This window comes from Electrona antarctica (assembly GCF_951216825.1).
Source record: "Electrona antarctica genome assembly, chromosome: 6".
Taxonomy (NCBI): domain Eukaryota; kingdom Metazoa; phylum Chordata; class Actinopteri; order Myctophiformes; family Myctophidae; genus Electrona; species Electrona antarctica.
In genome coordinates this window covers 36,765,425-36,778,596 of record NC_136811.1, presented here as the reverse complement: position 1 = coordinate 36,778,596, position 13,172 = coordinate 36,765,425, and the positions used below count along the sequence as shown (strand labels likewise).

At 43.6% G+C, this 13,172-nt stretch overlaps 1 protein-coding gene across 1 annotated transcript in view; it reads right to left on the bottom strand.

Annotated features, from left to right (window-relative positions):
* The window catches only part of iglon5 (IgLON family member 5), a gene marked incomplete at its 3' end in the record, with an annotated part of 118,606 nt that overhangs the window by 17,250 nt on the left and 88,184 nt on the right, over positions 1-13,172 (bottom strand). Inside the window, exons 2-4 of the mRNA XM_079503742.1 lie at positions 12,115-12,193; positions 7,438-7,670; positions 4,463-4,582 (exon numbers count right to left, since the gene is read on the bottom strand). Coding sequence (XP_079359868.1) covers positions 4,463-4,582; positions 7,438-7,670; positions 12,115-12,193 — 432 coding nt within the window. The remainder of the gene's footprint in view (positions 1-4,462; positions 4,583-7,437; positions 7,671-12,114; positions 12,194-13,172) is intronic.

Genomic DNA, 13,172 nt, shown 5'->3' with positions numbered 1-13,172 from the left:
CCCCGACGGTGCGGGGAGGTAAGAGTTCTCCGGGGAGGAGGAGAAGTTACCAGGGCAGGCTACATGTTGCTGCGGCTAACAACACTGTCACCAGCCAGTGGTTGTGATGTTAGCTTGGCTTGCAGCTGCGCAGCTGCGCTGCAAAAATAGACGGATCTACAAGCTCTCAACGCGTAGCGAACGGCGCTGCAAAAACAGGCAGGACGCGGCGCCTTGAGAGCTTATCGCCCAACCTTAATGCAAATGTGTGTTTTTTTTTTTGGGGGGGGGTGCAGGGGGGTGTTCAGTCGACTATCAGTCGACTAACAGCAAATTTATTCATATTAATTTCGACTATACAAATCCTTAGTCGGGGACAGCCCTAGTAGATTGTGAATATTATTACAAAACATACATTAACCACTTCAGACCTATATACATTTGGCCATTTGAAAATAGCCGATCTATAAGCTCACAATGCGTCACAATGCAACACATTTTGATAACTTGATAACATTTTGATAACTTACTTAATACTTTTGTAAATTTTGAATTCTGGACTTACTACTTGTAACAGAGTATTTCTACATCGCAGTATTGATACTTTTACTTAAGTAAAACACTTGAGTACTTTTTCCACCACTGCACATGATAAGTGCCTGATGTGTGCCCGTGCGTGTGTTAACGACACATGCTGGTGCGTGTGTGAGAGGGTCACCTGATGGACGCCAGTGAATATGAATGAATAGCGGTAGGTGGTGGCAGATTGCAATCTGTGACTCTATAGAGGTGAGGAGGGGTGTGTGTGTGTGTGTGTGTGTGTGTGTGTGTGTGTGTGTGTGTGTGTGTGTGTGTGTGTGTGTGTGTGTGTGTGTGTGTGTGTGTGTGTGTGTGTGTGTGTGTGTGTGTGTGTGTGTGTGTGTGTGTGTGTGTGTGTGTGTGTGTGTGTGTGTGTGTGTGTGTGTGTGTGTGTGTGTGTGTGTGTGTCAGTCACTATCTCTCCATGAGTGAGACCTCCGGTGATCGTCGTGAGACCTCCTGCCTCGTCCACATGGGACGGCAGGTATAATTGTCTTGCGGGTTCCTGCTCTCTCTCTCTCCTGCTCTCTCTCTCTCTCTCTCTCTCTCTCTCTCTCTCTCTCTCTCTTACACTGCTTCTGAGTAATGGGGACAGATGGCCAGCAGTCTCTTGCTGTTACTTTGGGGCTCCTGCACCCCCGCCCCGCCCCACCCTCCTCCCTTTCTCCACCGCCTCTGGTCCCCTGCATGTGATGGTGTTGCTGCAGACACTCCCCCAGAATAGCAATGTGGCCTCTAACTCGCTCTCCCCACAAACCGAGAAAAAGTGGGGGAGGACGGAGAGAGAGAGAAAGTGAGAAAGTGTCATAGAGAGACAGTGAGGGAAAGAGAGAGGAAGGAGAAAGAGAAAGGGAGATAAAGGACAGAGAGAGGAAAAGAGGGAGATAGAGGAGAGAGAGGGGGGCGCAAGGGGGAGGATTACTGCTGACAGGGGAAAAATGCTTCATGCTTGCGGGCGAGGACACTGAAAAAAGGTTTGATGTAAGTGTGTGTGTGAGTGCGTGTGAGTGCGTGCGTGCGTGCGTGCGTGCGTGCGTGCGTGTATGTGTGTGTGTGTGCGCGCGTGTGTTGTGTGCCCATACCAGTGCATGTGTGCATACTCTGTGACGGCTTCTACATAATATTTTTTTTCCTCTGGTGTCCCAGTGTCACTGTCAGTGTGTGAACACCAGGTATGTTAGTGGCTCCGACACAGCAGTGTACAGCAGTGCGGCGGACAGTGCGACATACATATATAACCTACAGCAGGGCTTCTGAAAGTGGGTGCCATGGTGCACGTCAAGGGGTGCCTCAGAATACTTTGATAATATTTGGAATTTATCAATATTACTTTTAACCACTTCTTTATGACCCTGTTTATATATACATTACTTGCACTGTACTTGATGTGTTCTGAAATACACCGAATCTCTTCCCCAAAAATATTTTTGGTGAATGTCCTCCCAGAATAGGTATAGCTGGGGTTCAAGTGGTTTAATGTCAAGTATATATATAGTTATTTTCAATCCGTCATAATGGAAACAGACATTCTCTCAGGTTTTCCTCGTAACACGCTGTATTCTAGGGGGAAATACTGCTGTAAAGTAACAATGTACTGTAATTCACGTGTGCCTTGGATGAAAACGTTATTTTCAGGGGTGCCCTGAGCCAAAAATGCCTGAGACCCACTGATCTACACCACAGTATCTTCATTCGGGCCAATGGAAAAGTGATCATAGAGATACTGTAGCGTATACGCTATACTGCTATAGCATTGCTATTCATCTTACACACAGCTGCAGATGTCCACACTTTTATCTATTTTTCTTATATACTGTACAGGTATATATCTGAGCTGCAGCACCCAAGCAAAACAAATCCACCAATTCAATGAAGTTATAGAGGCACCTTGACATTAACCACACATCTGATCTAGCTAACAATGATAATAACCTTCTAAATGTTCAAGTTCTTTTTATTGCTGTCCAGAACTTGTTGAATGGGGACTATTGAAAGGCTTGTAAGGTGAAGGGAGATTTTGATAGATCATTTAGAACTGCTTCTAGCTTAACCCATTTTGGGCGGGAAGCCGGGAACCCCTTTTGGTGTTAGCATTATGTTATGCTTTAGCTATTGAAAAATAGCAGATCTACAAGCTCATAGCGCGCCACCGAGTGGCTGACATAGAAACATAGCTTTTTCAGAAAACTGTCAGGATGTAGAAGACATTTTTAGAATCTGATCTCAGGTCAGAATGGGTTAAAAACAGCAGCTATAAAGAACAAGGCGGGTTCCGGGCCAAGTTTATACTTGGCATTAAAAATGAGTTATTAGATAAATATCTGAATATAGCCACATAACGAAAGATGCATAATACATGGTCCAATCCATCTATAAAGTCTTCTTTGCGTTTACTCTGATTTTATGTGGTTAGACACAATTGGATAACTGATATCTGCTTCCTAAAAATAAAATACCATATAGACAAATAAGCATATACTTGGACTCACACAGTGGTTAATGAGACAAGCAAACAATGACACGCTGCCCTTGCAGGAGAGGCTAAGCTAAAGGCTAATTTATGCGGCGGCGAGAAAGTGTTGAACAAGGTCATCTTGTCACAACGTGGACTCTTGAACACAACAATTACCAAGCTAACCAGATAGACTATTACACCAACATACAGTGGCACAGATACTCTGCTGATGTACCTGTACACATGCTGATAAAACAACCTGTACAAGTCATATAACAGTCAAATGTCTAGGTTTTGGAAGGATATTAAATTACTTCGCTCATGAAGTGCTCTATTGTAGCCACTCTACGCTGATTTTTATGTCATTTCCAGCTATGATGATGGAAGTTATAAATAAACGATGTAGTGACAAACATGGCTATTAGCATCGGTTGGCATCATGACGGCAACTGACAGCTAGGATGAAGACAGATGCTGATGATTACCGTCTGCCGCTGTGGGGGATAATTACGTTTAATGTGCGAGCGTTTGGGACAAAACATTGGGACATAAGGGAAACTATTGGACTAGGAATCCACTATAGGTACAGGTCTGAACGTCTGGAGTTTTTGGACGATGACACGGGAGGACGGGTGAAGACAATGTCCAGAAGAGAATGTGGAAAAGGCTGGAATGTTGGTGATAAAGAGGGAGATGTTTTTTGAGAGACAGGGGTTCAGGGTTAGGGGTGGGGCTGGGCAATACATACTACGTATCTATATTATATCAATATTGTGTTTTGAGACAAGATATCGTCTGGATGTCATAATATAGTGATGTTGTCTTTTAAAGATATTTTGGGGGATTTTTGCCTTTATTTATAGAGGTATAGTAGGTAGACACGAAACAGGGAGAGAGATGGGGGAAGACACACAGTACAGTTCGTCGGGATCGGGACTCGAACCCGCAACACACTGTCATGCTGGATTACCAGCCAAGGTGCCTGGACCGCTAAGCTGGCCCAGGCTTGTGATGTGGTCTTTTGCTGATTTTAATCACTTTTCATATATTTTTTTAAAAGAACAAAATAGCCGATCTGTAGACATGTATTTAATATTTTTTTAAATTGGGAAAAGATTATTTGTATTTATTGATATCATCATCACAATATGATATGATTGTCACAATATTGATAAATGGTCAAAAATATTGAGATATATGATCTTGTCCATTACGACCGGTATTAGGTTTAGGGTTAGGAGTGAATGTAATGATGGAGAGGAGACATCCTTGCATGATGCATCCAGGGTTAGGGTTAGGAGTGAATGTAATGATGGAGACATAAAGGTGGAGAGGAGACATTCTTGCATGATGCATCCAGGGACAGTGAATGTAATGATGGAGACATAAAGGTGGAGAGGAGACCTTCTTGCATGATGCATCCAGGGACAAACAATCAATCTGGCTTACATTTCTGGTCCTTCCAGGTGACAGTGGGCTCTGGCCTCCCCACTGCTAGACAGAATAGGTTGACATTCTCGCCTTCGTTCACCGACACGTCTTTGGAGATGTTGACGATTCTGGCCGGCACTGGAAGACAAAGCCATACCATCAAGACTATGACCTTAGAATCCCCTCCTATACTCGCTTGCTTCATGAATTATTGATGAGGCTTCCCCTCGCAGCTATTTAAACTCTTTAAAGTATGATGCAAATCCCTGCAGTCTCAGACAGCAGTCTGCCGAGTAAATGATCCATGCCTTAAAAGTCTCTCTTGCTTAGAAACAGCTAAGGAACCCAACTAACTCATTATGCAGCATGCTGAAATGCAAGACAATGCATTTGCCCATCTAATTTACAGCATATTACACTAGCCATTATTGTAATACATAATGTGCAGTTAAATCCCATTTTGCATGATGTCTAAATAAAACAAAAGAAGCTGAAATCATGGACATTTGAGTTGCTTCTTTTTAAGTACGTACGTAAATGACCAACATCAAGTGATATTTAAATGACCCATTATCATTGTTTTTAATGAGATTGGCCACAAAATTGCTTTTCTGCAAAACATCCACTGAGCAGGATCCTATTCTACTATTTTTAGCAAAATACGTGCAAAGCCTGGAGTGGCACTCGATGCCCTGACTCGGGGATGTAATTATATTGTGTGGTATCATGCTGACTGAAATTGACTTGAGAGTCAGGTATATATTGGTCATCTGTGCCAAGCCTTAGACCCTGCAGACAAGAGTTATTTGTTTGGCTGCCGGAAAAAAAAGCACGTTGAGTGGCTGAACTCCATGTGCTCTCCCCTGCCTTCAGCTAGCTGTGAGCCAGGCTCGGCTCACATTCATCCCCACAGAACGTGGCGGATATATCCGCCCCCTTGCGTATTTTTCATTTTCATTCCACTGGTCTCATGTTACTGCAATATGCACTACTGTACATCCACGGTACATGCAATATACATAACAACTGGCACATGCAGGGGAAAAGGTCTGCAATCCATCAGGCGAGCAGTCGGGCGCCAATAAATCATGTCACTCAGGATCAGTCAAAGCCTCAGTCACTTAGCGCATGCCTTGACGACTGGGCCCTATAGTCCTGGTCCTGCACTGTCAGGCCGTTGGACAGCCTGCCATGTAGTTCACCACCCCCACCTCCCCCCCTTCGTCTGACCTGTCTCACCCCACCCCACAGCCCTGGAAAGCACAGGAGCCTATAATGAACTTGATAGAGATAATAAGGGCTTACACTTAATTTCCTTGTGACCAAATAATGCTAATTGACTTCCAGTAAGCCGCTATATGCTTTAATGTCACCGTGTATAGACAGCAAACTTACACAATTAATGTACAGTACTGTATGAAAGCAAATTAACTCAGATATTACTCATGTTTGCATTTGTTATCACCGTCCACCATAAATGCTGAAGCAGTAAATCTAACAGCTCTCCAGTCATCACCTGATTCAGTGTAGTGTTATATAACGTTTATAACGTATATAACGTTATCAAACAATCTTACATAGTAAAATACTGAGTTTTAAATTAGGTCATGGGTGTACACACTCTCAGAGTTTTTACAGATGCTTGGACATACAGTATGATCCTTTGATCATGAAATTGTCATCATTCAGCATACACATCAGCATGACACAGCATATTTTATCAGAAACATTGTTGTTGTTCAATATCGTGTATCAATTTAGATAGTTGGTTACTATCATTATGTGTTGATGAAAAGAACAAAAATGTATGCATCGAATAGCCAAATAGTTTCTTCTTTCAATATGCTACAATCCATTTGAATGCTACTGTATGTACTGTATAGTAGTAGATTTATGTTTAACTTTTGTACCTACTTACTTTTTTGAGTGGTGTAAACCACTCCTACAACTGGCTTTGTTAGTCTGTCTGTGCAAAAAAAATGAGCATGGTTGATGCTGATTGGTTGATGCTGATTTCATTACGTCAGACATTACGTCAGAACACAGCTGATCAGGCTATATAATACCTTACACCACTCAGTTCACACGGGTGTGATTTTTAAATGACAGTGGAAAATTACACAGTATATTTTTGAGTGGTGTAAACCACTCCTACAACTGGCTTTTGTGTGCAGAAAAAAATGAGCATGGTTGCTATGTTCAAAATAATTTCTGACGTAATTAAATCACACCCGGGTGAACTGGATGACCGTAGCAACCATGCTCATTTTTTCTGCACAAAAAAAGCCAGTTGTGAAATCACATCCGGGTGTGATTTCATTACGTCAGACATTACGTCAGACCACAGCTGATCATGCTATATAAAACCTTACACCACTCAGTTCACACGGGTGTGATTTTTTTATATGAAGTTGAGCCTATAAAACGTGGTACATATTTAGCATTTTGATTATTCAGTAGTCTAGTTAGCTATCTTTATGTCAAATGCAGCTTTTATTGACACTTCCGTTTTACCTCTGCACAAGCCAGAGCAGCTGGGATAAAAACAAGTCATGCATCCGATTGAAAATACAAATTACCATCAAAATCCAATCATTTCTTCCTTATGAACTATAACTCTTTCCCAGGGGAGTTGGTCTTTTATATATTTTGTTCACAGACAGATAAACGGTCGAGAACATAACCTTGGTGGAGGTAAATGGCTCCTAACTATGAAGAATAACCCAGAATCTTCCATAACCTGAAATATACCAGACCCTGTGAAGTTTTGTGATTTGACTTTTTGTTTTTGTTTGTTTATTCATCATCAGAACCACCTCTGAAGAGGGACGTATGCCATAAAAAACATTGCAACACATTGTGAGCTTGTAGAGCTTGCTATTTGTTTTTGGGTTCGTTTCACAGCATGGCATGGTTCACTTAGTGCTTGTAGTCGAAACAAGCTAAAATAAATCATTAAAAACCCATGAAACCCTCTAACCCCGGTCACTGACCTTGGACAATGAGGTAGACATGGGCAATGCGGGGCATGTTGTTGGCCTGGAAGGTGCAGGTGTAGGGGCCCTCGTCAGCCACCTGCACTGTGTCTATCTGGATGGAGAAGTCACTGCTGTTGCTGTTGACCAGTGACACGCGCTTGTCCAGCGACCACTTGTCCGTCCCCGTGAATAGGATGTTGGAGCGGTTCAGCCAGGCCTTGTGAGTGACCTCCTCATCAATCTTACACCTGTGCGTGGACAGGAAGGACATGCAGGCAAGTGGGTCAGTGTTTGGTAGTAATAGCTTTGATAACGACATGAAATTAATGTAATCTTTGAAGCACATTGACAAAGCACACTCACAGGCCTTTACTTGGTCGCACTTTGCAAGCCCTGTATGCCTCTGGGACGAGCAGCAGGCAGCGGGCCCATTCAAAGCCACAAATGTCTTATCTACATCCTGTCAGTAGACTTATATAACTAGAAATAAAACTAGTGTTGACTAATCATTACAAGGCATGACAAGTTGGTATGATGCCCGGCAACTAACCAACCTAGTAAGCAAGAACCCACGTGGATTATTAAACACAAGCTTTTAGCCAAAGTTGATATATTTGCGATATGAAAACCATCAATCTGTGCTCTTAAACAATGGACACACTTTGGAAGTACAAACTTGGAACCTCCGTGGCGTTAGGTGAGTAGTTCATTGGGGGGTGATCATGCTGGATCACGCTGGTTAGGGTTAGGGTCAACAACAGCTGCCCAAAAAACTATAGGCTACAGTACAGTACTGTTAATGTCACTGCCTGCAAGAATGTGAAGTTGAAATTGAAGTTCACCTAGCTTGCACTGTGGTGCTGAACTCTTAACTCTCAAATGGTTTGGATTTGTGTGAGATAAAACTGCACTCTTGTAAGACCCGCAGATGTGGGGATGTTTGTTTTAAAGTGATGTAACATCAAGCTTTGATGGGTTATTAAAATGTATTATATCACACCATAATGCATTGTGTGTGTGTGTGTGTGTGTGTGTGTGTGTGTGTGTGTGTGTGTGTGTGTGTGTGTGTGTGTGTGTGTGTGTGTGTGTGTGTGTGTGTGTGTGTGTGTGTGTGTGTGAGTGTGAGTGTGAGTGTGTGTGTGTCTCGTGATTGGGCCCGGTATTGACTTGTTCCACCAGTCGAGGTGGAGGAGGACCCCCAGTTTGATATGAATTACTAGGCCACAGACCCCACTTCATACCATTTGTTATCCCTGGACCCCATTCTACACTGTAAAAGCCCTATTTTGCGTGGCATCGTATGACTAATCTTATTAGGCATTTTTTATGTTTTTGAAAAACGTTGTAACATATAGTGACAATAGCTGATCTACAAGCTCACAACGTAGCACTGTAGTGTAGATCGTCTATTTTCTCAGACTGTACAAATTCCAGTGTCCTTTTTTATTTGGACATTTTCAATTAAGGGACTCTAGGGGTCCCTCAAGGCCAGCTCAGTGGCCTTTGTGGTTAGAGTGTCCGCCCTGAGACTGGGAGGTCGGGGTTCGATCCCCGGCCGGGTCATACCAAAGACTCTAAAAATGGGAGCCAGTGCCTCCCTGCTTGACACTCAGCATCAGCATCATCCCTGCGACTAGCGTCATGTCCAGGGGGTGTACTTGTACATCAAGCTGCCTCACGCTACAGAAACAGGAGATAGGCTCCTGCCCTACTCCTCAAAACGTCAAGCGAAGGTGTCACTTCAGTACTGCACTTAGCCACTAGATGTCCTTGCCCGGCTTCAACTGGGGACATTGATATGACCTGGATAGATATCACTGCTGAGGCAGATCCCGCCAATGCAGTGTCAGCAACTCCTTTTATCCACCGTTACACGGCACAGGTGAGCTGGAAAGTATTGCAATACATCGCTTACAAGTGACTCTGGTGTGATGCACGGGATGACATGTGAAACACAAGCCCCGTCCTGCACAGTGGAACACACGCACGCACGCACGCACGCATGCACGCACGCACGCACGCACGCAGAATGTTCACGTTTTGACATTTTTCTAATGAGGCGCAATGTGACTGCTGTGCAACACCACCATACCACAAAGTATAAAATAGGGTTTAAATCGTTAAGGAGCATCGTTAAGTTCAAGTGGAGGAAATTCATCATACTAAGAATTAAGAAACCCTCATCTGCGTACCATCATATTAATACACAATCAATGTATACATTTGTTTTTTACTAATTAGATGTTCCCTGTTGCTTTAACTATTGTAGGCTACAGAAGACCCAGAGGAAAATTAGTCCCAACAATAGCATCAACGATTCCCTTTTTAACATGCTGCATCAAAACCAGTGGAGCAGTCATTTCTCAGGCATTTGATTTCAGTATTTGTGCCACAATGGCAAAATCATGTCAACTTAAACGAGTGCAGATCTTATTTATAAAGCTGTTCAGCTTTTTGTTTATCAGCTCTTGCTTGCGGTGTACACTTGTCTTTCCTCTGGACTAGTTTTACAGTACACCCTCTTCCACTATAGAAATAGCATTTCAGAAATGATTGATTGTTGTGTTTAGGCTATCACCGGTCTATCGATTAGACTACTCATGTCTTTGTGGTGAAATCCAACTAGAAAAGTAATCTACTGTTTGTAATGCAGAAGAACTGTGGAGGTATAGAGAATTCAAGGGGATGCTGCTGGATTTCAAATGAAATGTTCCTGTTCCCTAGATCAATTCCCTTTGCTTTCGTTAATTAGTTAGTCCCATTCTCAAATGTATGTTGTAACACCAGTGTAGAGCTCTATAGGGTGTTTTCTTTTTCTTTTCTTTTATTCTTACAAACCAAACTCAGTCCTCAAAAGTATACCAACCCAAAAAGGCACTCAGTTCTTTTTGCATTCATATCGTCATATTTCTGGTCAACTTCACCTCTGATGGGTCCGTAGTCCTCATTTTGATCACACTATAAATATTTTTGCAGGGGTTGGCACAGGCAATCTGTCTATGGCAAACTTTGATTGCTAAAATGTAATGGCAAAGGGTGGAGGGAACCTGGAGAGCTTTGTGTTCACAATGCACAGGTTAAGCGAACCGCAACACAGACTTGAAACGAACCGTAGCAGACCACCTCAGGAGGTGGTCTGAGTGGGGCTCGTTTCAGAGGGGTCTGTCTTCTGTTGGAGTGTTCACATAAGAGGGGTTTCAGAGGGGTCTGTCTTCTGTTGGAGTGTTCACATAAGACCACCTCAGGAGGTGGTCTGAGTGGGGCTCGTTTCAGAGGGGTCTGTCTTCTGTTGGAGTGTTCACATAAGAACAGAGGGGTCTGTCTTCTGTTGGAGTGTTCACATAAGAACAGAGGGGTCTGTCTTCTGTTGGAGTGTTCACATAAGAACAGAGGGGTCTGTCTTCTGTTGGAGTGTTCACATAAGAACAGAGGGGTCTGTCTTCTGTTGGAGTGTTCACATAAGAACAGAGGGGTCTGTCTTCTGTTGGAGTGTTCACATAAGACAGAGGGGTCTGTCTTCTGTTGGAGTGTTCACATAAGACAGAGGGGTCTGTCTTCTGTTGGAGTGTTCACATAAGAACAGAGGGGTCTGTCTTCTGTTGGAGTGTTCACATAAGACAGAGGGGTCTGTCTTCTGTTGGAGTGTTCACATAAGACAGAGGGGTCTGTCTTCTGTTGGAGTGTTCACATAAGAACAGAGGGGTCTGTCTTCTGTTGGAGTGTTCACATAAGAACAGAGGGGTCTGTCTTCTGTTGGAGTGTTCACATAAGACAGAGGGGTCTGTCTTCTGTTGGAGTGTTCACATAAGAACAGAGGGGTCTGTCTTCTGTTGGAGTGTTCACATAAGACAGAGGGGTCTGTCTTCTGTTGGAGTGTTCACATAAGGTCTGTCTTCTGTTGGAGTGTTCACATAAGCGTGAAAAATAGCTGCGCCACGGTCTGAGTGCACTTCAGAGGCTGAAGAAACCAAGTGTGAAAACAAATTGGAAAGGACCTGAAAAGCAACTGTTATTTCATTTATTTGTGATTTGCGATTTAATGGCCCAAATATGACTATACTGTACAATATTATAATGCTACAAAGCCTGTATTCTACTAATGGTAAAATGAGTCACTCCAGACTGCAAATCTTCAGGACAGCATCGAGAGACAGTTATTCATGTTGATCTGCCGATAAGCCGTTATAAACTTGAGAAAAATAATATCAATAATTTCTGTTTTTTTTATCAGAAAATGCCAAAAGAGGAATTGATTCAGTACAGGCTAAAAGGTCATGAAGTCAGTGAAAGCACTTTGAAGGTGCCAAATCAACATCAGGGACCTGACAAGGTCATGCTTGGATGGATGTTTTTGTTTTATCACTTACAGTTCAGCAATTGAGTTGGATTCCTAGGTAAGAGCTCTACCCACCAAGAAATCTATAGTAGAACACCATAAATGCTGCGATCAAGCTTAGTAAGAGGTTATATTAGATTCACCATGACCACAATGACACCTGACAGGTGGCGTCATTCAGCTTCAGGGTAGACCGTTTTGCAGAGGTAAAAATATTAAGCAAGCAGGGTGGCTGCTAATTGAAGTTATATGTGACTGAGAATTGGCAATTAAACCGATATGACAGATGTGGAAGGGACACAAACAGACAAGTTTCTCATGTAATTAGTTGGTGCAGGTGTAGTATTAGGCATTACCTCAATATGACGCTCTCGCCTTCCAGCACTGTAATGTTGTCGGGCAGGTGGCCGAATTCTGCTCCACGCACACTGGGCCCTGCCAAGCAAAAATGAGAGATGGGGGGAAGGGTGAGCAAAATGCCTCCAATAACAGCAACAGACGCTCGATTCCTAGTCTCGATCCCCAGCCGGCACTCTGTAGTCTAGTCAACCAACTCGCCATGCGAGGTCGTCCAGGATTTGCTCCGCGGCCTGCATGCTTACTTGTTTCCGAAGGCAAAGTAATAAATATACAAAACAAAAGAGTCGCGACGTCTGCACTGACCCCCGTATTTGAATAATGATTTGGTTTTGCACCGCATTCTGGTGGGGCACGCGCTCATTGAGCAGTGCCGATAATGAGCCGAGGGAAGAGGATTCACGCCGAGCCACCAGAGCGTGAAATGAAGGGACAGCAACGGCAACAGAAGGGATGCTCATCCTGCCTACCAATACACACATAGGCGCACGCACGTGTACGCACGCACGCACACGCACACACACGCACGCACACACACACACACACACACACACACACACACACACACAGACCGACTCACACAGACTCACACATAAGCACACGCGCACACCCTGAGAGATGAAACGAACTCTGCATTTGTGTGGCGTGTATAACAAATTTCAGTGAGGAAGTAGCCCCCACTACAAAGCCCTTGCATTTTTTAAATTACTAAGAATTCAGAGAGGCACGTTTAAAAATGTTCTGTGAACCAGACCTGCAAACAAAGATAAGCACAAACTTGGTTATCTTTGCAGTGACACTGACTCTTGAGGCAGGTTGGTCCTCAGCAAGACACTTGGCTCTGTGTCCATCTCAGCCCTGCCAAATACCAGCATGACACCAGGCACTTCTGCTTGTGTCCTCCCCTCCTCACAAATCTTTCTCCCTCCCTGTCTATACGGTGACCTCAATATATCGCTGGACATTTTCCTATGGTCTAGCCGCGGGGTTTAATAAACAGCGACTTTATGAGACGAAACCGGTGCAGTCAGGAGTTAAGAAGCACCCTGAGGTTTGT